Raw genomic sequence first — 25278 nt, forward strand, 5'->3', positions numbered from 1 at the left:
GTCTTCTAATGCACTTTTTTAATGTCTCATTTCATCTACATCTTGGTCTTCCTCTGAGGTCTTCCTCCTGCCAACCTGGCAAAGAACACTTGTTTTGCTAATCTTTCCTCTCCAATTCTATTTAAGTGACTACTAAAACACCTGAGATTAGTTCTACTAACATTCCTGGATGCTGACAATGTCAAGTTCTTTCTTAATATCCTAATTTTTAATGTAATACTGCCATTGATACCATCTGTTCACTCCACTAATCTTATCGGAGGTCTCCAGTCTTTGATCCAGTGTTATTTCGAACCCAGCTCCCAGATGCATAAGTTAAAACTGGTTTGAACACTGTCTTGTATGCAGCGAGTTTGGTGTTATGGCTAATTTCTCTCTCATATTCCATATAAATTTATTCAGATGTCTACCTACCAGCCAGCTTAGCTTATTCTGTTGTCCATTTCCAGATTTAACCTGCCATCTTCACTAAAAACTGTGCCTAAATAGCTGAAATATTATACATGTTCTATAGGATCTCCATTCAGAATGCAATTCATGTGTTAATTGTTTCTGCCTGTTTTCACACACACACACACACACACACACTTCTTTTCCATGACTGATTTCATGCCAAATTTGTTACAGCTGTTATTCAATTCAGTAAGTGAATCCTGGAGACATGCACTAGATATGTTTAGGAGTACAACTTAATCTGCATAAAGAAAACATCTAAATTTGATATCTCCAATTCTAATATCATGGGAGGACTTTGGCAAGAATATAGAAAATAAATATCAAGAAGGTGGCAAAATATTCTGGAGGTTGTTGAAGAAGCTTAGGAATGGAGGAAAGAGTGCTGTAAAAGGAATTAGAGATGATAAAGGTGAAATGAAAACAGGAGAAAAAGATATCCTTGAAGTATGGAGTAATTACTTTGAAAAACTGCTAAATGAAACAAGCAGTGATGACAGCACACTGATAAAAAACACTGACCAGGCATGCAGTCAGGAATACATATCCATACTTGAAGTAGAAAAAGTCATCAAAGGCTTAAAATGTGGAAAGGCAGCAGGAGTAGATGATATTCGACCAGAAATACTGAAGTATGGTGGTATAAAAGTCTTACAGTGGCTGCACTGCATAGTTCAGAAAGCCTGGACAGAGGGACGAATTCCCGATGATTGGAGTAGAGCTCTCATAGTACCCATATATAAAAAGGGAAATAAAACTGAATGTGAGAATTACAGAGGTATTTCCCTACTGAGTGTTCCTGGCAAGATCTATGCAAGTATACTTGAGAAACGGTTGAGAAGAATTGTGGAAGAAAAGCTTGGTGAAGAACAAGCTGGATTCAGGCCAAATAGAGGCTGTCAGGATCAGATCTTCACTTTACGACAAATAGTCGAGAAAGCATGGGAATATAACAAAGATCTGTATTTAAGTTTTGTTGATTTGGAAAAGGCATATGATAAGGTGCCAAGAGAGAAGCTATTCAATATGCTGCAGTTATATGGTGTCAATGGGGCATTATATCAAGCAATACTTAGTCTTTATTTGAGTTGTGAGTCAGCAGTTAGAATTGAAGGAAGTACAGGAAGATGGTTTAATGTTAAATCTGGTGTGAGACAAGGATGTGCATTATCCCCTCTGCTATTCATTATCTATATGGATCACATTATGAAGAAAAGTGGTATTAATCATGATATCAAAATTGGAGATGTTAATGTCAGCTCTTTGCTTTATGCAGATGATGTTATACTTCTAAATAAATCCGCTACAAGTCTGCAAGATTCTCTGACTAAATTGAATAGCTGTTGTAATAGATATGGTATGAAGGTCAGCAATAAAAAGACAAAGACAATGAAAATAGGCAGAATCATTGAAAATGTCAACTGTGTTGTGAATGGAGAACCTGTGGAACAAGTAAAACATTTCAGCTACTTAGGCACAATTTTTACTGAAGATGGTAAACTAAATATAGAAATAGACAACAGAATCAGCAAGGCTGGTGTCGTGGGAAGTCAATTGAATAAATTCATATGGAATAAGAAAGAAATTAGTCGGAACACTAAATTAGCTGTATACAAGACTGTGTTCAAACCAATTTTAACTTATGGATCTGAGAGCTGGGTCAGAAGTAAAACACTTGACCAAAGACTGGAGACCGCCGATATGAGAGTCCTGAGAAAGATTAGAGGCGTGAACAGATGGCATCAATGCAATATCATATTAAAAATGAGGATATTAGGAAAGAACTTGACATTGTCAGCATCCAGGAATGCGTTAGCAGAGCTAATCTCAGATGGTATGGTCACTCAAATAGAATGGGAGAGGAAAGATTAGCAAAACAAGTGTTCTCTGCCAGGTTGGCAGGAAAACGACCCAGAGGAAGACCAAGATATAGGTGGATTGATACGGTACAAAGTGCCTTAGACGATAGAAATATAAGATCTGATAATGTTGGAGTCTTGACAAGTAACAGAATGATTTGGAGGAAAATTGTAGATAGGAAGTTAGTAATGATGTAATTTTTTTCATGTAGTACTGTCATATCCTGTACACCCCTTGAGGGTACATGGCAAGAATTTGATGATGATGATGAATTCTAATATCGGGCTTGATACCACTTTCTTTCATAATGTGATCTATATAGATGATGAATAAGAGTGAAGATAATGTGCATCCTTGTCTTAACCCCCCCCCCCCTGATTTAACATCAAACTATCTTTCTGTTATTAAATGCAATTCTAACTGCTGACTTACAGCTTAAATAGAGACTATGTATTGCTTGATATAGTGTCCCATTTACACCATATAACTGTAGCGTTTTGAAGAATGAATGCCTTTTCCAGATCAAATAAAACTTAAATACAGTTCCTTGATATATTCAAGATTTCTCAACTATTTGTCTTAAAGTGAAAATCTTATACCGACAACATCTATTTGGTTCTGAATCCAGCTTTACTAGGCTTCCCTTCCACAATTGTTCTTAACAGTTTTTTTAAGTATATCCTTGTATAAATCTTACCAGGAACACTTAGTAAGGAAATTCCTCTGCAATTCTCACCTTCAGTTTTATTTTCATTTTTATAGATGGTATTATGAGAGCTCTGCTCCAATCATCTGAAATTTCAACCTCTGACTGGTCCTTCTGAATTATGTAATGCAACCACTGTACAACTTAATCTGCATAAAGAAAACATCCAAGTTTGATATTTCCAATTCTAATATCAATTTTAGAAGATATTAGAATTGGAGATTCTAATATCTTCTAAAATCTAGAGACTCTCATATCTGCGGTCTCTAGTCTTTAGTCAAGTGTTTTATTTCTAACCCAGCTCTCAGATCCATAAGTTAAAATTAGTTTGAATACTGTCTTGTATACAACTAATTTAGTAATTTTGAGTAATTTCTCTTTTATTCCACATAAATTTATTCAGCCGACTTCCTACCATACCAACTTTGTTGATTCTGTTGTCTATTTCCATATTTAATTTACCATCTTCACTAAAAATCGTGCCTAAGTAGCTGAAATACTTGACTTGTTCTATAGGTTCACCATTCACAATTCAGTTGATATTTTCAATGCTTCTGCCTATTTTCATTGTCTTTGTCTTGTTATTGCCGACCTTCATACCATATCTATTACAACAGTTATTCAATTTAGTCAGGGAATCTTGCAGACTCGTAGCAGATTTATTTAGAAGTATAACATCATCCGCATAAACAAAACAGCTGACATTAACATCTCCAATTTTGATATCAGGTTTAACACCACTTTCCTTCTTATATAATGTGATCCATATAGATAATGAATAACAGAAGGAATAATGTACATCCTTGTCTGACACCAGATTTAACATTAAACCATCTTCCCGTACTTCCTTCAATTCTAACTGCTGACTTACAACTAAAATACAGACTAAGTATTGCTTGATATAATGACCCATTGACACCATGCAACTCTAGTGTTTTGAATAGCTTCTCTCTTGACACCTTGTCATATGCATTTTCCAGATCTACAAAACTTAAATACTAATCTTTGTTATATTCCCATGATTTCTCAACTGTTTGTCGTAAAGCAAAAATCTAATCCTGACAGCCTCTATTTGGCCTGAATCCAGCTTGTTCTTCACCAAGTTTTTCTTCCCCAATCCTTCCCAACCATACTTGCATAAATCTCACCAGGAACACTCAGAATTTCAATTTTATTTCCCTTTTTTTATATATGGGTACTATGAGAGCTCTACTCCAATCATCTGGAATTTGTCCCTCTATCAAGGCCTTCTGAACTATGCAGTGCAGCCACTGTAAGACTTTTATACCTACATACGTGAGCATTTCTGGTCGAATATCATTTACTCCTGCTGCCTTTCCACATTTCAGGCTTTTGATAGCTTTTCTACTTCAAGTATGGATACGTATTCCTGACTGTATGCCTGGTCGGTGTTTCTTACCACTGTGCTCACTGCTTGTTTCATTTAGCAATTTTTTGAAGTAATTACTCCATACTTCAAGGATATCTTTTTCTCCAGTTTTCATGTCACCTTTATCAATCTCCAATTCCTTTTACAGCACTCTTTCCTGCATTTCTGAGATTTTTCAACAACCTTCAGAATATCTTGCTACCTTCTTATATTTGAGCATTTCTGGTTGAATTTCATCGACTACAGCTGCCTTTCCACATTTCAGGTTTTTGATGACTTTCTACTTCAAGTATGGAAATGCATTCCTGTTGGGTGTTTTCTACCACCATGCTGAAACTACTTTTGTCATTTAGCAGTCTTTCAAAGAAATTACTGCAAACATCTAGAATATCTCTATCTTCAGTTTTCTTGTCACCTTTATCATCTCTGTATCATTCCTTTTACAGTGCTTTTTCCTCCATTTCTAAGCTTTTTTAATAGCCTCGAGAATCTTTTGCCACCTTCCTGATATTTATTTTCTATGTTCCTATCAATTTTCTTCCCATGACTTTTGTTTAGCTAGTTTTTCACAGTGCTTCGCTTTCTTACATTTTTCTCTGCACTCTCTAAGAGCATCAGCTGACTTATTTGCCAGGAACTTGTCATATGCTTTCCTCTTTGACTGCCTCTAACTTCCTAAGGGCACCATGGGGTTCCGATTTTTCTATCCTTACAGATAACTTCACCACGTGCCTCTCTGGCTGAATCAATCTATGTTTTCTTCAGTTTGCAACCGAAACTCCAAAGTTTAGTTCTTGTTTTCAAGCTCTTTCATTTTTTGAATGAGACTATTGTGTGATGAGTAAAATGATGATGAACTGATATTTCAATTTCCACAACTACAGTATTATGTAAAATGAATAATGAAAGTTCTTTTATATGTTAACACAATTAAATACATTGAATATATTTAATTTGAAGAAATTAAATTTATTTAATTTATTGAATTATTGAATGAAATAATGAAGTACATGCACCAAATTATATACTTGGTGCATTTAAAGATAATCCAACATATAAAAGATAATCTACTGAATAATAAAGTTAAATAATAGTAATAAAATAATAGTAATACAGTGTCAATAACAAAATAAAAGTGGTTTATTAGATATATGAATGATGATTATGTATTATTCATATATCTAATATATGAATGATATTAGCAATATCTTTCATATTATACCTAAGTGTGAGGAAAGAAAAGTTTGCATATCTTCATGATTAGGCTACTTGTATATATAAATGGAGAGGTGGCACAAGGTTGTTACATGGTATACACTGGCTTTACAGTTAAGTGATATGTTGTATATATTTCATATCATTGATAGTTATTGGTAATATTATCTTTGTTTATGACTGTGTGATTGAGAGCACCAGAGTGTTTTTTCTAGATTTGTAAAGTGCATATTCTATAAAGAGCATTGTTCATGGCACTGATGCAAATATGAAGAATAACAAAATGCCAAGAAGAACAATGATTCACTAGAAGTCATTGTTCAGAGGAGGATTAACATGAGGAATATCTTGTGATGCAGTATGTTCTAATATTCTTTACTAAGAAAAACTGGATTGTGGTATGAAAGCAAGAGTAGAGAAAGAGAGAGTGTCAGAAATGTCTAATGAGTAAGTGCCAGAAATGCGAGACATGTCGTAAGGGCAAAAATGAAGGACAAATGTTAATGGTGAAAGAAATTAAATTGAGAATTGTAGATGAAAGAGTGAGCAACAGTTAAAGAAAAGAGTATGGAAGAGGTGGTTGAAGACAGAGTTAAGTTAAAGTGCAAGATATACCTACTTACTTCAAGATAGTAGGTATCACTTCAATGAGAACTGAAGTGATTACCTGGATAGTAGCCACCCATATAAGTATTTCAGTGAGAAAAGGATATATGTGGAACTATAAAACTGGTGATTATTGCAAACTCAAGAGGCAGTTTGCAGCTGTTTCTTTAATTTACATGAAAACACAAGGAAATAAGTAAATAATATTTTTTTAAAACTATGCTCGGCCGAGTGGCTAGCGTATCTGCTCTTCAGTGGGTTCAAATCCCGCTAATGCCATGGATGTCTATGAAAATACTAGTGGTGGTGGGCAGTAGATGGCATTGGTGTAGATGATGCCATTTGCTGTAGTTGGTGGATTGAGCAATGGAGAAGGAGAGTTGTAGAGTAAGTACCCTCCCTCGATGAGTCTTTGGACTCCCTGAAGGTGTCATGTAATAATAAATTTCAGCCTGAATATTACATGCTATCATTAGTAGCAATGTTAGTTAATTATGAAATAGAATGCTAACAATGGATTGATTTAAAACAGAGAACTGTATGATGTTACACATAAAACAATGCAAAAGGTATAAACTGAGGAAACATTGTGTTATTAGTTAATAACTGCATTTAAAAAAAAAAAAAACTTTAGTGTGATTAGAATAAGATTCTCCCATATTTTAGATAATGAGAAGCAGCCATTCCAATTTAAGTTTGGACAGTGAAGTAAGGCTTCAGTGCTTTTTTTAAACAAACATTAAAATTTATAGCGATGAAGATGAAGCATGTTTTAGATCATAAGATATTATGGTCTGTTTCTATTCCATGCTGTGCCAAGCCAGCTTTCTCAGATTTCCTGTTGTTGATGTAAGATTGGTGTATTCTCTTTTCTACTATCCAGTTTGTCCAAAGTAAGAATGATGACAGTCACAAAGAACTTGGTAGACACCACAAAGAGCTAGAGGAGAGCATTTATCTTTGGAAGATGGAAATCATGGTGATAATTTGTTGATAGAAGAAAAGTAGCCGCTAAATCTTATTTCTTAAGCATTCTGGAAATTGGTTCTGAGATTCCAAAAATGTATGGGATGGGAACTTCACATATTGTTTCCTTGTTATTTGAGCCAAGATTATAGGAATCCAAAAGATGTTGTGTGGTTCTTTGTGAGAAGCCATTGAGTTTCATATATAGAATTCTTGCTGTAATTAATTGTTGAGGCATAGAACACAGTGTGAACATGTTGTACTAAAGCACTGATAATTGCAATCTTCTGTGGGGGATGGTAAGCAGATTGAATAGAGGTTTTTCTAAGAAGAATTTCATAGAAGAACTTTCTAAATAAAGTGAAAATATTTCCATACAACTCACTGCTCTAATTTTTAACTTCAATATAAATTCTCTCTCTCTCTTCACTAATGTACCTCTAAAGGATAAACTACATTTACTTTCAGAAGCATTTCCACAGGATATAGTGAAATTATTTGACTTTATTATTCACTATGGATATTTTATTTGTCAAAATAAGTTTTACAGTCAAGTTTGAAGGAACTGCCAACGAGTCCACTCTCTCCTGCTCTTGCAAACTTCTATCCCCCGCCTCCATTTTGGCTTCATTATATAGATGTTTTTGTAATCTGGCCCCAAAATGAAGAAACATTGGCTACTTTTTTTTTTTTTTAATCTAATATAAACAATCTACATTCCAGAATTAAATTTATTATGGAAATAGAAAAAATAGTTAACAAATTATCCTTCTTGGAAATTCTACTCCTCCACTCATCATCAGGTGAACTTAATTACTTCCATTTATTGAAATCCTATTTCCTTGGGATGCTACATTCAAAAGCAATCTGCTAACCAACCCTCACAGAAGACTAGAATTATCAAAACTTTAGTGCGACACACTATGTTCTATGCCTCAACAATTAATTACAGCAAGAACTCTATGTACGAAACCCTACAGTTTCTCAGAAAGAACAACACAACATCTTTGATTCTTATAATCTTAGTTCAAATAACAAGGAAACAATATGTCATAAATACAAAATGTTATATTCAGGCAATGACAATCAAGGGAAAAGAAGGAGTAGCCATAGTATTCAACACAAAATACGAGGCTAATCTTCTTGAATAGCAGTCAGTCTCAAGTCTGAGTAATGTGGGCAAATATGAGAATGGGGAACTGGACAATGAGACTTATTTGTGCCTATGGTCCCACAGAAGGTTCTACTAAGGTAGAAGTGGAGGAATTTTTTGAGGCTTTAGAAAAAGCAACTGACACAATGAAAAATTGGTCCTTGTTGGGGATCTAAATAGCAGAGTAGGAAATGATTGTGAGACATACAAAAATATTTTGGGAAAATTTGGAGAAAAGAGCAAAGCTAACAATAATGGCAAATACCTGTTGGATTTCTACTCAGGACATGGACTGATTATTACTAACACCATGTTCCAACATAAAAATGTGCACAAATTCACATGGAGAGAAGAGGCAAGGAATAAGAAAAGTCTCATTGACTATGTTATTGTTGATAGTAATGTTTTCTCCCTGGTGCAGGACACCAGAGTGTACAGAGGATTTGAAATTGGAAGTGATCACCATTTAGTCTTAAGCAGGATAAAATTGAATTTCATATTGAAAAGAAGAACATGTAAGAAAGTTTTAAAACGAATAAAAGTTGAGCAGCTCTCAGATGTGAACTGTAGACTAAAATATACAAACATTATTCAAGAAAAAATGAAAGTTTGAGAACAGGAATCAAACCTTGGAGATTCAGTGGCAAGCTCTGAAGAAAACATTTATTGATTCTACCAGAGAGGCATGTAGTGAGTGCAAAGATAGAAAAATCAGAACTCCTTGGTGGACACAGGAAGTTAAAGAGCCAGTGAAGTAAAGAAGAAAGCATATCAAAAGTTCCTGGCAAATAAGTCAGCTTGTGCTCTTAGAGAATACAGAAACAAATGTAAGAAAGCTAAATACTGCAAAACTAGTTAAACAAAAGTCATGGGAAGACTTTGGTAAGAACATAGAAAATAAATATCAAGAATGTTGCAAGATATTCCGGAGGTTGTTGAAGAAGCTCAGAAATGGAGGAAAGAGCTGGAAAAGGAATCAGAGATGATAAAGGTGATATAAAAACTGGAGAAAAAGATATCCTTGAAGTATGGAGTAATTACTTCTAAAAATTGCTAAATGAAATTAGCAATGATGACAGCAGTGATAAAAAAAACACTGACCAGGCATGCAATCAGGAATACATATCCATTCTTGAAGTAGAAAAAGCCATCAAAAGTCTGAAATGTGGAAAGGCAGTTGGAGTAGATGATATTAGACCAGAAATGCTCAAGTATGGAGATATAAAAGTTTTACAGTGGCTACACTGCATAGTTCAGTGAGGCTGGACAGAAAGATGAATTCCAGATGACTGGAGTAGAGCTCTCATAGTAACCATATATAAAAAGAGAAATAAAACTGATTGTGAGAATTACAGAGGTATTTCTGTACTGAGTATTCCTGGTAAGATTTATGCCAGTATACTTGATTAACGGTTGAAAAGGATTGTGGAAGAGAAGCTGGGTGAGGAACAAGCTGCATTCAGGCCAAATAGAGGCTGTCAGGTTTAGATATTCACTTTACGACATATAGTTGAAAAGTCATGGAAATATAACAAAGATCTGAATTTAAGTTTTGTAGATCTGGAAAAAGCATACGAAAGGTGCCAAGAGAGAGAAGCTATTCAAAATGCTACAGTTGTATGGTGTCAGTGGATCATTACATCAAGCAATACTTAGTCTTTATTTGAGTTGTAAGTCAGCAGTTAGAATTGAAGGAAGTACAGGGAGATGGTTTAATGTTAAATCTGGTGTCAGACAAGGATGTACGTTATCACCTCTGTTATTCATTATCTATATGGATTACATTATGAAGGAAAGTGGTATTAAACCCGATATCAAAACTGGAGATGTTAATGTCAGCTCCTTGCTTTATGCGGATGATATGTTATACTTCTAAATAAATCTGCTATAAGTCTGCAAGATTCCCTGACTAAATTGAATAACTGCTGTGATAGATATGGTATGAAGGTCAGCAATAACAAGACAAAAGATAATAAAAATAGGCAGAAGCATTGAAAATATCAGCCGCATTGTGAATGGAGAACCTATAGAACAAATAAAACATTTCAGCTACTTAGGCACAATCTTTAGTGAAGATGGTAAATTACATATGGAAATAGACAACAGAATCAACAAAGCTGATATGATAGGAAGTCAATTGAATAAATTCATATGGAATAAGAGAGAAATTAGTCAGAACACTAAATTAGCTGTATACAAGACAGTGTTCAAACCAGTTTTAACTTATGGATCTGAGAGCTGGGTCAGAAGTAAAACACTTGACGAAAGACTAGAGACCACAGATATGAGAGTCCTGAGAAAGATTAGGGGCGTGAACAGATGGCATCAATGGTAATATCATATTAGAAATGAGGATATTAGGAAAGAACTTGACATTGTCAGCATCCAGGAATGCGTTAGCAGAGCTAATCTCAGGTGGTATGGTCACTTAAACAGAATGGGCTAGGAAAGATTAGTCAAACAAGTGTTCTCTGCCAGGTTGGCAGAAAAAAAGATACAGAGGAAGACTAAGATATAGGTGGATTGATATGGTAAAAAGTGCCTTAGAAGATAGATATATAAGATCTGGCAGTGTTAGAGCTTTGACAGGTAACAGATTGATTTGGAGGAAAATTGTAGAGAGGAAGTTAGTAATGATGTAAATTTTTCATGTAGTACTATCATATGCTGACACCCCTTGAGTATAAATGTCAGGAATTTGATGATGATGATCAAATAGAAAAATATTTTCTTGTAACCTTTGACGCATTTTCGCATAATTGGAAAACAAGCAAGTAGTTGGTCTTGCTTATCGACACCGCTCATTCCGCAATTGTATTGAAGAACACATTTAGGTTTTATTACTTTTTCTTCATCACCCCTCTTACTTCTCCTATATCTACCATTTCTTCTTTTAAATGCTTTGTGCTTATCATGTAAACATCCTTCTTATCGCGCTAACATAATGACAAAATTCCTCAACAAGATCAAGTTTTTGATTCGCCTTTTTTTATTTTATATGTCATCAATTTCTTAGGCATATTCTTGCGATTTTTTCTAACTGTCCCCACAACATTTGTGCTATTTTTTCTCAAGAAATAAAATAATTCTGGTGACGAATACCAATTATCTAAGAATAATGTATACTAAAATAGGTTCAGCCAACTCCATGCTGACGACATTTTGAGATGCAGGTGTTTCACTTCCCGGAATTTTATCCTTTCCTGTATAAATTTTGAACAATATCCAGAGTCTGATTCACATAGCTTGTAAAATTTTATCCCAAATCGTGCTCGTTTGCTAGCAATGAACTGTACATAATTTAGTCGACCTCTATATTTCATAAGGGATTCGTCAATTACTACATTTTTATCTGGTGCATATAATTGCTGAAACTTATTATTCAGGTAGTCGACTATATTTCGCACTTTACATATTTTGTTGTCTTTCTTTATTGTTTCATTATCCACGAAATGGAGAAAATGAGATATAGCCAACAAGCGTTTACGAGGCATAATTTTTGAATATATGGGTGTCTCGACCACAGCCTTCTTTGACCAATACAAGTCTATATTAGATTTTTTTTACCTGTGAAATAATTATACATAATGCAAAATATCCCTGCAATTCGTCGCTTGTTATTGGATACCATTCTTCAAATCTTTTTAGTAATTTCCTCGTTTATTGCTTGAGCTGCATATCTGCTAGTTTCTGTAACTATCATGTCAAAGAAATCATCACAAAGTATTTGTTTCAAAACAGAAAGAGATGTTGGATTTGCACCAAATCTTAGCAAAGCAATTGCATTGATGCCGGGAATTTCTGTAAATGGTTTTATAATAGGAATAGTTTCCCTTTCTTGCCAATTCCAGTCATTTTCTGTTACATCGGAATCATCGCTACTAGACGATGTAGGTCTCAAACGTTACGAACATTGCCTCGAACCGAACTTCCACTGCTACTGTCACTAGACAAGTCAAAAACGCCAACACTTTGATGATATAAATTTGTCTTGCTGGTTTTTATTCAAACTGTCCTCTCCACTTTCAATATCACTTTCAGCTAACATATAAATATTTGCAGACATATTAGGGACAATAAATTGCAACACAAACTAGTGAATTGAGTTTATATGCATATATATTCACTGCCTAACACCTTAAATTCATTTGAAATTGACGTGAACTTCGTAACGTCTGCGATACGTCAAAATCAATTTTGGTGCAATAAACAAAAAAAAGACTTGTCACAGACGTCTTTGTATGTTAACGGGTTAAAGTGAGACTTTAAGTTGTATCCTAATTCTTATTTAAATATATCATCATGAAGAAAACAGCATATTTCAAGTAATTTCTTATCATCTTTCCCAACTTTGCAGTTTTCACATACCACTGTCATTACAATATAACAGTGAATTGTAAATTAATTGATATTCAAGTATCTGTTCATGTGGGGATTTACTTTAGATTAAATATTCTACAAAATAGTATTTTTCAAGGCACTTAATGCCTCAAATAAGTATGGTGATGATCTCACATCAAGCAAAGAAGGGTATCTACCACTTACTTTAAGAAAAATGAAAGAAATCACAATGGTAACAACAGCATCTTCTTAAATGTGAATGACTCAGAATAGTGACTAAGCCACGATACCAGATATAATTTTATACAATTATGGAAAATGACAAAGTAATCTTTGTTACATAGGACTTTTACTGTATTTATACTCTATGATATTAATTATCTCTTTAATCTTAGTCATGCAAATGTCAAAAGCCACAGAGCACTCCATGTAGAGTTACTTACCTTGGAGTTGGGAGTATTAAATCGCACCACAGCAACATCATTTTTAATGATATAATTAACATGAGTTTTTGCTGGAAAAAAAGTGATATTTAATTAAATTACAAAAAATATAGCAGATAATAAATTATCACTAGATATTTCCATGAAAAGTACTATTCAAACATGTAAAAAACAAAAAACCATGCAGAAATTAATTAACAATAAACCAGTAATAAATAAATTTTATTGCTAGAATCTCACTTATCACTGAAGTTCTATAATTTCAAGATTCATGTTAAGAAACTCTCAGAATTTCAATACTGATAACAACTGCTTGAACATTCATCAATTTCTGATTATGATTTTATACTATAGTGTCCAAAACACACACTTTGATGTGGTGCTAGTATATTAATGTATCTTGTATACCTTTTGAGGGTACATATCAGGATTTTTTTTTTTAAATGCTAGCACCATATGCACATGTGTGGACAGATGTTACAATATATATCGTTAACCAATTTATTGCATATCTGTTTTCTATAACAAACTTTAGTCAATTCTTCAGCTTCTCCAGGATAGAATTACTAAATAGAAGAAAGACTACATTTATTCCTATTATGAAAAATACTCTAGGAATTTCTGTTTCCTATTAATAACAGAAACTTTGATTCCTGGATAGGGCTAATAAATTTAATTATTAAAGATGAAATTTCAAGGCAATTCAGATTGTTGTTATCAAAATTTAATATCTATATTAAAATGAACTAATGGCCCTTGTTCTATTCCTTCATTTAATTCCTTCTGTTTGATAACTTTATGAATATGCTTTCATATGACCAGAGTTGATTTTCTATAGATATCAAAAGCAGAAACTTCATCTATCAGTACCACAATATCATGTGATCATGGTGGAGCAGATGCTGGAAGAATAAGAGTAGTGAGGCACTGGTCTTATGGTACATTCCAAGTTTGGGTACAATATCAATAGTTTCTTTTCATAGATAATCCTGCATCTACTCCACCATTATCACATGATATTGTGGTACTGATAGATGAAGCGTCTGCTTTTGATATGTATAGAAACTCTGGTTATTTATACATGTAGGCTATTTTGCATGGAAAGGGAAGATATTCAAACAACTCGATGGGACAGCTATAAGCACCCCCCCCCCCTCACCAATTTCTACCAAGCAATGAATACAGCCACTCTCAAACCAGTTGGTTTGGCTGTGCTATCTTGATGATGTGTTTGAAATTTGGCAACATGGTCCAGGCACATTAGATACCAACACACTTCAGAATGGAACAGGAAGCCAACAACTGACTGCCCTTCCTAGATACATTAGTCACATGCCTTTCTGATGACTTATCTTTTTCTGTTTATAGAAAACCCACACATACAGGGAAATATTTGCACAAACAATCACACCATCATCAGTTCAACTATGTGTATCCTAATAGACAAGCTTAGGTGTTGAATGTTATTCATAACTTATTTTAAAGGTGTTGTTAATACAGTTAAAATAAGCTATGAATATGATATCTTAAAAACACTAATTCACAGAGCCAGCACTATCTGTTCTGATGACAATGCTCTTACCACTGAACTCACTCACTTGTGTCACACTTTTTTTAGCCAATGGCTATAATCCTCAAAGACACTAAATGCTCCCAGAAAATCCTATTTATTACCTAATATGCAAAACTAGAAAAGCTTACCATTCCATACATTCAGGACACATCTGAGAGGATATCTGGAGTGTTTAATAAATATCAGCTCCTTACTACATTTAAACGATATTTCAAATTGACAACTCTCATCCGTTCACCTAGAGACAAACTCTCTCCCTCCTTTATCACAACAAGGAGGGTATGAAGTGTCCTGTATTTGTGACCTGACTTACTATGAACAAGCAAGAAAAACTGTTAACATCTGCTTGGGAGAACATAAAAATACATTTAGCAACTATAGTTATGCCAATTTGGAACTAGCAGACCATGCCTTGGATAATCCTTCATACAGGATCAAATGGAAAAAAAAAGTGCTACACAGAAGTCATTATAAGTCAAAGAGAGATTGTTTTTGGAATCATCAGCTTTAAAACATTCCTAAAACCTCAACAAGTATGGCTGTATCAATTTATCAAAAAATAAGATTTAATATGATCTTAAAATGACTGGTCTGTGAGACAGTTTTTTTACACTGGTCCCACTGTTACCTGAATTGTTGCTGTTCTGTAACACATTGTTTTTGTACTCTGAAGATGTTTGATATAATGCCAGCAAAATATCAGCAAATAAGTTAAAATAAATATCATTCATTTTTCTATTATTCTTGTGTTGTGATTCACTACTGTTAAACAAATTGACATGAACTGCAAACACAAGCCTTTCTACTTGTTCAATCTATTATATAATCTTTTGGTTCTCTCTCTGAATCTGAGGAATCCCAAAAAAGTCTCAGACTGATCCATTCCTGAATCCAATGAGTCAAATTACTTTTACAAGACATGCAACAATAATAAAGAACCTGCTTTTTTACTTGAGTACCTTGTTTCATCCCCCATAGTAATGCAAATGTGCAGTTCTTGAACGAGTAATGATGTATTGTAGCATAAAGCTTGCAAACAAATCATGCACATAACAAAATCAATTCTTGACTGTTTCAGCATTACTTAGCATTTTCATACATGTATTTATACAGCAATGGAATAAATATGTTCCAATATTTTATTCCAGGTCCACATTTTTTTTTTAAATGTCAGTATTGCTTAGATAAAACTACAAACATACAGCATATGAGAAGTATATATGGACTAAAAAGTTCATGAACCCTGTGTTCTGGAGACCAAACACGGGTATTTTTTAAGCCACTTCAGCACTTCAACAATAACTGGCCACAAGCAGGCCATGAAAATCATGTAACCATCACCATAAAAGGATAGTCAAATACTCCTGGTATATTTATTACCGAGTGCTTAAGATTCAAAGCTGGATAACTAGGAGACCTCCATGTAGCCTTTTAAGGAATGCAGAGACCTGACCAGAGCTTCTAACTTAATGCCCAATTGTTTTATAAATCACGTCATGTCAACTGTTTCAGTTATGTAAAAAATCCTGTCAGCTATGCTGTTTATGTTATATCTCTGTAATGAGACTGTTTTTGACAACTTTATTAGAGTTGAAGAAATGGCCAACTCAAAATCTAATAAAAAATATATATTTAATGAAACTAAATAAAACTATATACATCATAAATAAAATTAAGAACTATAAAAACTATCTGGATTCAAGGCCTTCTAAATCAAAATTATAAAAAGGGATCTCCTTTATCTTTATAGGATTAATTCCTGCTCTTTCTGACTCATTCTATCAATTGTTTGCTTTACATGTACTTAATCTGTTTACCAGACTGAACCTTTTGTTTTCCACAATGAATTCCTACAAACAATAAATATTCATCAGAATTAGTTCTTTTTCAGGCCTTTTCTCAAAATAGTAAACTTCTTAACTTGCATGGGACTATGCAGTGTTTCCTTATTTAGGATGTATTATCTTCACTGTTTCAATGAGAATAAATATTCTCACCTCAAGTGGCTTTATTTACAAGACAATAAATCAAACTTATTACCAGGGAAAAAGTTTCCTTTACTTTATAAACACTGTATCAAAATAGAGCCTCTTCATTGAAGCCAGATTAGATTTCACTAGTCTCATCACTTGTTCCAATGAAATGATTAATATCACCAACATCCTTAAGACAAAAGACGAAACTTTTTCATTTAGCATTTCTTCAAAGAGAATATCTCTTTTTATTTACTATTCACTTGTTAACAATCTCATTTTTCCAATTCTAAGGATTCATCTTGCTAAGATGCCCTTTTAGGAATGTTCGAACTGTGAAGTTTTCCAAAAATTTACCAAAACAAAATTATCTAGTCTGCATTCTCAAACTTCCATTCAACCTGTTTTTTGTTACCTAAGTACCAAATGCGTCCTTTCTGTCTCTCTCTGTCAGCTGTCCATCCACCAATCTTCTTGGTGAGCATGTGCACTTCATCTAAACAGCAAATAAGAAGTTGGGAAGTAATGGATGATTGTCTAACAATGTGATATCCTTGTTCATCAGAGTACACTTAAAAATTGTGAATTACAATAAAGAACCATTGAAATTATTATAGTTATCAGATATCTGGTAAGCACATCAACCTCAAATACTTCAGATTATTTCTTTAAACAAATATCAAATGTTTATCAGGAAGAGGGGGTGATATGATAGAGACCAACAAGTTAGTAAGGGATTTTTATAAGATCAATGTTGGAGAGATTACAAGAAAATGGTGGGAGATCAGGGAGAACCAGAAGTCATCCCTGGAAGCTGTAAAAGGAGAGTGTGAGCATGAAGAGCTGTGAATGATTGGAATGCCTTGCCTGAGAGTGTGGTGTCTGTAGAGAATTTGAGTGTGTTTAAGGTGCGGTATGATGAGCTGTGTGTATGACAAAAGGATCTTGTAGATGAGTCTTTGACTCCATGGGTTCTTGAGATAATGATAATAATACTGCAAGTGCCAATTATGCATTGTTAAGAAACCAAAAGTAATAAAATTCTAATGTAGAGAAACAATTGTAAATTGTTTCTAGCAATATGTGATTTAGTGAACCAGACTGTATTCTTAATGGTTTAAACCATAATGCAAAATGATGGTCCAACATGGCAGAATTTCATGTTAGCTGGAGCATCGTCTGGCTAAACTGCTGAAAAGTTGCTACTGGAACAAATCTCAAATCAATATCAGCAGAGTCAAGAATTGGCATCATCAATATAAGAAGCATCAATGGAAATAGCAGAAAGAATAGAATAAATACAAGATCAACAAAATAGATGTTACCAAAACAAACAACAAAATTTTCTTTTAAGGTTACATGGTGGTCAGCATTCATAGCAAAGAGTTTAACAAATAATTCTAAGAAAATAACACTTGACGTTTCAACCTCTATGTCAAGGTCATCATCAGGAAAGCATATATAATGCACAGGGCACAACCTTAATATAAGAGGACTGTAGAGACATGTTTAATGAAATTCTGCTATAAAACTTTATTTTTTCTCATCTGTATATTATTATACTGATATGTATAAAAACTTATTTTATTTTGTTAATTAATTTATATTTGTATATTTTATATATTTATTTATTTTTTGACCAGAGGTCAGGCTAGAGTAAATGATTAACTAAGCATTCAGATTTATCTTACTTTTGCATAGCAGCATGTAGCTTGTGTCCTGTGCATATGTATGTTTTTCTGATGATGACCTTGATACAGAGGTAAAAATGTTCAGTGTTATATTCTTAATTATAATTAATTACTATGCACGTTTTTTTTCTCCATAAATTCTTCACTATGAAAGACAACAAAAATAGGTCAGATCACTCTAAGTAACAAATACAAAATGTTATATTCATGCAATAACAAACCAGGAAAAAAAGAAGTAGATTCAACACTTAAACATGAGGATAATTTTCTTGAATGGCAGGCACTATCAAGAAGAGTGATGTAGACCCATTCCTCATTCATTAGAATGAGGAACTGGACAAAGATTTATTTGTGCCTATGGTGCCATAGAATATTCTACTAAGGAAGAAGTGGAAGATTTTTCAAAGCACTAGAGAAAGAAGTGGACACAATGAAAAAGGAAAAATTGGATAGGAAAAGTTTGCTACTCTAAACAGCAGAGTACAAAAGGTCTGCCAGATATATAGAATGTTTTGGGAACATGACATTATTAGCATTCAGGAGATCTATTTCTCCTGAATGCTAATAATGTCTATTAGCATTCAGGAGAGCCATGCTATCCCTTACAAAGTATCATATTCCTATCCACACAGTCATGAATTTTGTCTTTCACCAATTTCTCTAATAACTTAACCACAACTCCTGAGATGCTGATGGCCTATTCTTCTATCCTGAGATCTTTATGCGGTGGGACTATTTTGTCCTCTTTCCACTCCATTGGCACAGTACGCGGGCTTAAACTAAACAACTTGGTCAGAGGTGCTGTTAATTCCCTTGCATATTCTTGTAATACATAGGCCGATATATCATCTAATCTCATGGCTGTGTTCACATTGAGGTTATGCAATTCACTTCCATTTCTTCAACCTGTATTCTTCATCATCATCATCATCATCATCATCATCATCAAATTCCTGCCATGTACCCTCAAGGGGTGTACAGGATATGACAGTACTACATGAAAAAAATTACATCATTACTAACTTCCTATCTACAATTTTCCTCCAAATCAGTCTGTTACTTGTCAAGACTCCAACATTATCAGATCTTATATTTCTATCGTCTAAGGCACTTTGTACCGTATCAATCCACCTATATCTTGGTCTTCCTCTGGGTCGTTTTCCTGCCAACCTGGCAGAGAACACTTGTTTTGCTAATCTTTCCTCTCCCATTCTATTTAAGTGACCATACCATCTGAGATTAGCTCTGCTAACGCATTCCTGGATGCTGACAATGTCAAGTTCTTTCCTAATATCCTCATTTTTAATATGATATTGCCATTGATGCCATCTGTTCACGCCTCTAATCTTTCTCAGGACTCTCATATCTGCGGTCTCTAGTCTTTGGTCAAGTGTTTTACTTCTGACCCAGCTCTCAGATCCATAAGTTAAAATTGGTTTGAACACTGTCTTGTATACAGCTAATTTAGTGTTCCGACTAATTTCTTTCTTATTCCATATGAATTTATTCAATTGACTTCCCACGACACCAGCCTTGCTGATTCTGTTGTCTATTTCTATATTTAGTTTACCATCTTCAGTAAAAATTGTGCCTAAGTAGCTGAAATGTTTTACTTGTTCCACAGGTTCTCCATTCACAACACAGTTGACATTTTCAATGATTCTGCCTATTTTCATTGTCTTTGTCTTTTTATTGCTGACCTTCATACCATATCTATTACAACAGCTATTCAATTTAGTCAGAGAATCTTGCAGACTTGTAGCGGATTTATTTAGAAGTATAACATCATCCGCATAAAGCAAAGAGCTGACATTAACATCTCTAATTTTGATATGTTTAATACCACTTTCCTTCATAATGTGATCCATATAGATAATGAATAACAGAGGGGATAATGTACATCCTTGTCTCACACCAGATTTAACATTAAACCATCTTCCTCTACTTCCTTCAATTCTAACTGCTGACTCACAACTCAAATAAAGACTAAGTATCGCTTGATATAATGCCCCATTGACACCATATAACTGCAGCGTATTGAATAGCTTCTCTCTTGGCACCTTGTCATATGCCTTTTCCAAATCGACAAAACTTAAATACAGATCTGTGTTATATTCCCATGCTTTCTCGACTATTTGTCGTAAAGTGAAGATCTGATCCTGACAGTCTCTATTTGGCCTGAATCCAGCTTGTTCTTCACCAAGCTTTTCTTCCACAATTCTTCTCAACCGTTTCTCAAGTATACTTGCATAGATCTTGCCAGGAACACTCAGTAGGGAAATACCTCTGTAATTCTCACATTCAGTTTTATTTCCCTTTTTATATATGGGTACTATGAGAGCTCTACTCCAATCATCGGGAATTCGTCCCTCTGTCCAGGCTTTCTGAACTATGCAGTGCAGCCACTGTAAGACTCTTATACCACCATACTTCAGCATTTCTGGTCGAATATCATCTACTCCTGCTGCCTTTCCACATTTCAAGCCTTTGATGGCTTTTTCTACTTCAAGTATGGATATGTTATTCCTGACTGCATGCCTGGTCAGTGTTTTTTATCACTGTGCTGTCATCACTGCTTGTTTCATTTAGCAGTTTTTCAAAGTAATTACTCCATACTTCAAGGATATCTTTTTCTCCTGTTTTCATTTCACCTTTATCATCTGTAATTCCTTTTACAGCACTCTTTCCTCCATTTCTAAGCTTCTTCAACAACCTCCAGAATATTTTGCCACCTTCTTGATATTTATTTTCTATATTCTTGCCAAAGTCCTCCCATGACTTTTGTTTAGCAAGTTTTACACACTGTTTAGCTTTCTTACATTTGTCTCTGTATTCTGTAAGAGTAAAAGCTGACTTATTTGCCAGGAACTTTTGATATGCTTTCTTCTTTTCCTTCACTGCCTCTTTAACTTCCTGTGTCCACCAGGGAGTTCTGATTTTTTTATCCTTGCACACAACCTCACCACATGCCTCTCTGGCAGAATCAATCAATGTTTCCTTCAGAGTTTGCCACTGAATCTCCAAGGTTTGATTCCTGTTCTCAAACTCTTTCATTTTCTTTTCAATAATATTTCTGTATTTTAGTCTACAGTTCACATCTGAGAGCTGCTCAACTTTTATTCGCTTTAAAACTTTCTTACATGTTATTCTTTTCAATATGAAATTCAATTTTATCCTGCTCAAGACTAAATAGTGATCACTTCCAATTTCAAATCCTCTGTACACTCTGGTGTCCTGCACCAGGGAGAAAACATCACTATCAACAATAACATAGTCAATGAGACTTTTCTTATTCCTAGCCTCTTCTCTCCATGTGAATTTGTGCACATTTTTATGTTGGAACATGGTGTTAGTAATAACCAGTCCATGTCCTGAGCAGAAATCCAACAGATATTTGCCATTATTATTAGCTTTGCTCTTTTCTCCATATTTTCCCAAAATATTTTTGTAATTCTCACAATCATTTCCTACTCTGCTATTTAGATCCCCAACAAGGACCAACTTTTCCTTTTTCATTGTGTCAGTTGCTTTTTCTAAAGCCTCAAAAAATTCCTCCACTTCTACCTTAGTAGAACCTTCTGTGGGACCATAGGCACAAATAAGTCTCATTGTCCAGTTCCCCATTCTCATATTTGCCCACATTACTCTACTTGAGACTGACTGCCATTCAAGAAGATTAGCCTCGTATTTTGTGTTGAATACTATGGCTACTCCTTCTTTTCCTTGATTGTCATTGCCTGAATATAACATTTTGTATTTATTGCTCAGAAAGATCTCACCAGTTTTGGTCTTTTTTGTTTCAGTCACCCCTATTATGTCGATCTGGTACTTATCTAATTCCTCAGCTAGCTCCATTTCTTTGCCATTCAGGCTTCTTCGTTGATAGTACCGATCTTTAACTCTGGTGATGTTGAATTGGGGTTTGTTTCAGATTTGTTCCAGTAGCTGACTTTTCGCTGTTCGCCCTGGTTCCCTGGCGAAAACAACGGGGGCCTTGTTTAACCGGGCGACGCCCCAGCCGGCATGAAATTTTGTCATGTTGTACCATCGTTTTTTATTTTGGTTTAACCAATAAGAATACAATTTGGTCGGCTAAATCCCAAATTGCCAGCCCATCCTCGTTCGTTCAGTATCAAAGTAGATACCCAACAGGGTGCACCACGAGAAGGTGAGGATTGGACATTAGGTCAGAAGCCCTGGTCGGTTCTCCGCATTCCTTTAAAGGCTATGTGGAAGTCTCCTCTCAGTTATACAGCTTTGACCCTTAAGCATTCTTTCATCAGTCAATATTACATGCCATTGCAATATCACCACCTAGATGGTATACTTGTGCAAAATGATCGCTCAGTAACGCAACTATTTGGTTTACTTTAGTTTCTCCCCACATCACCCTCTTTAAAGTCATCTTCCATAGTCATTCCTCCATCTATTGACCACACAGTGAAAGAATCTGTAGGATTTCTTTTTGCCTCCTTGGCTAGCTTTGGCCTTCTTTACCATACAGGTCACTCTTCTTGCCTGTACCTTTTACTGCCAACAGGCATACTGATCACCTTTTTCTTTATATTCCCTACATCTTTATCTGCAACTCATTAAAGATACTATTCATCCATGTAAATGCTACATAATGCATCCTTCTGATCCTGGTATACAGTTTGATACTGCTTTCTTCAAATATCACTTTCCAAGCACTCTGCACACCTCTCTCTCTCCACTTCAAATTCTTATGCTACAGCACTGCTGAAAGTGGACTCCTCAGCTTGTCATAATCACCTGCTTTGTAATTCCACATACATCTCTTTTTAAGAGAAAATTTTACAAGTCTGACAATCTCCCAGATCAAGACTACATGATCACTTTTCCTAAGCAGAGATATCGCACAAAAATGGTTTCTGTTAACAGTTGAAATATTTATAGTTATAGATGAATGGTTGAATATTTATAGCTGAGTAGTTGAAATAACTGAATATTTATAATTTTTTTAAAATCAATCTTGGATTCCCAAGGATCTCTCTCTCAGGGTAATGAAAAAAAAAAAAAAAAAAAAGCCAGAGACCTAAATGGACAAAGGAGAATGGAAATGAATGAGAAGAACACCCTAAAGAAATATTTCCAGGAATATCCCACATCACTCCCAAGTTGTCAAAAGTTAATTATGGATAAAGGGCCTCACCTTTTCTCTTTGGGGAATAAAAGATGCTAGCAGATTTACATATATTACATCCTTGTCATGTTTCCATGTTTTTTTAATGAGTTGTTTTAAAGTGAAAATCTGATCCTCAACTTCTATTTGGCCTTGAACACAGCTTGTTCTTCAAGTTTTTCATGTACAATTTGCTTAACCTTTTCTAAAACATTACAGCAGAATTTTCCTAGTGAGAGTTCAAATTTTACCTGAAACTCTCAGTAGGAAAATTTCTCCACAATGCTCACATTCAGCTTTATATATCTCTTTTTATAGATTGGTGCTTAAGAACTATCTCTATCTGCCTTTCCACAATTTTTTTCCCTACCTCGAGTACTGATATGTATACCTGATTGCATATCTCTTGAATATTTTCCACAGTGCTGTCATTGCTCATATCTCAATCTTTTAATCTTTCTCATATTTCATACCATTTTATAGTATAATCTATTATCTATTTCAAAGCTTTCAACAGCTTACAGAATATTTTGCCTTTCCTTATATTCATCTTCCCATGGTTCTTGTTTAGATGCTTTCCACATTGTTTCATTGTCTCACATTTTTCTTTCTATCCTTTCACACACCACATGCTGACTTCTTTCCTAGAAACTTTCAATGCATTTTTTCTCCCCCTCCTCATGACTCCAACTTCCTGCCACCATATAGTTTTGATTTTTTCTTTTCTTCCACACAACTGGACTACATGCCTCTCTGGCTGAATCATTGATGTTTTCATTAGAGTCTGAGTCTGCTACTGACTCTGCAAGGTTTGGTTCTCATCTTTTAAACCTTTTCATTTTTTCTTGAATATGTGTATACTGGAGTCTACAGTTCACTTCTGAAAGTTGATTGCTATGCAGCACAGAGGTTATTATAAATCAAGTTGTTTTTGGGTTTTATCCAAAACTTTTTTATCCAACAGTAGATGGTTTCAAATTAGGACATCAGTTCTTTTCATTTGTCCATTACAATTTTATATGGTTCCCACTAATAAATGAACTGCTAGTACTTGCTTACTGTCTCAAACCATTTGTGCTCTGAATCCATTCTGGTAAAATTATAGAGACTACTATGTTAGGCCTAATAATTTTAATTTGATGAGGCTTTAAGCTTCATAAGATCAGCATCTTGAGTATATACATATACTCAAACAGAGGAACAAGTCTCACACACACACACACACACACTCACAAAAAATACATCAAAGCTGCAGTCATATTTTACATAGCCAAGGAACAAATTCATATTAGCCTTTAATGATACAACATTAGTGGTGGATTAATCAGTATTTAAAATAAGGGCTGGGATTTATTATTAACAAATTATGACACAGTTATACTTATTAAGAACTATTAGAAAATAAAAAAATATATAGGTTGAATGTATGCCATCTGCATTCTTGAGTTTTTTTGGCTAAAATTTGCACTAATACCTGATCTTGGTGTGATATAACAGATATTTTTCTGCTCATTTCTGTCTAGAACAGTGGTCGCCAAAGTGGTCGATATAACATTGTTAGGGGTCGATAGAAAAATATAAGACATCATTGTACGGGTAATATTTAATTCGGTTAACTTGGATTACCTCCATCCTGATTGACAATGCAATTAAGAGTGAATTGTGGACATGAATAGGACCTGTAAGATGGAGCAAGGCCATGAAAATAGTTACGGAAGCCAATCATGTAGGCCAAAATGACGTATTTATCAATAAACGGATGTCG

At 34.5% G+C, this 25278-nt stretch overlaps 1 protein-coding gene across 1 annotated transcript in view; it reads right to left on the bottom strand.

Annotated features, from left to right (window-relative positions):
- Mtpalpha (monolysocardiolipin acyltransferase Mtpalpha) overlaps window positions 1–25278 on the bottom strand; it is a 255626-nt gene that overhangs the window by 221286 nt on the left and 9062 nt on the right. Inside the window, exon 3 of the mRNA XM_090391226.1 lies at window positions 13134–13204. Within this exon, the coding sequence (XP_090247352.1) occupies window positions 13134–13204 (71 nt within the window). The remainder of the gene's footprint in view (window positions 1–13133; window positions 13205–25278) is intronic.

This window comes from Typopeltis vanoorti, chromosome 4 (genome assembly GCF_054136105.1).
Source record: "Typopeltis vanoorti isolate ZY-2024b chromosome 4, IOZ_Tvanoo_1.0, whole genome shotgun sequence".
Taxonomy (NCBI): domain Eukaryota; kingdom Metazoa; phylum Arthropoda; class Arachnida; order Uropygi; family Thelyphonidae; genus Typopeltis; species Typopeltis vanoorti.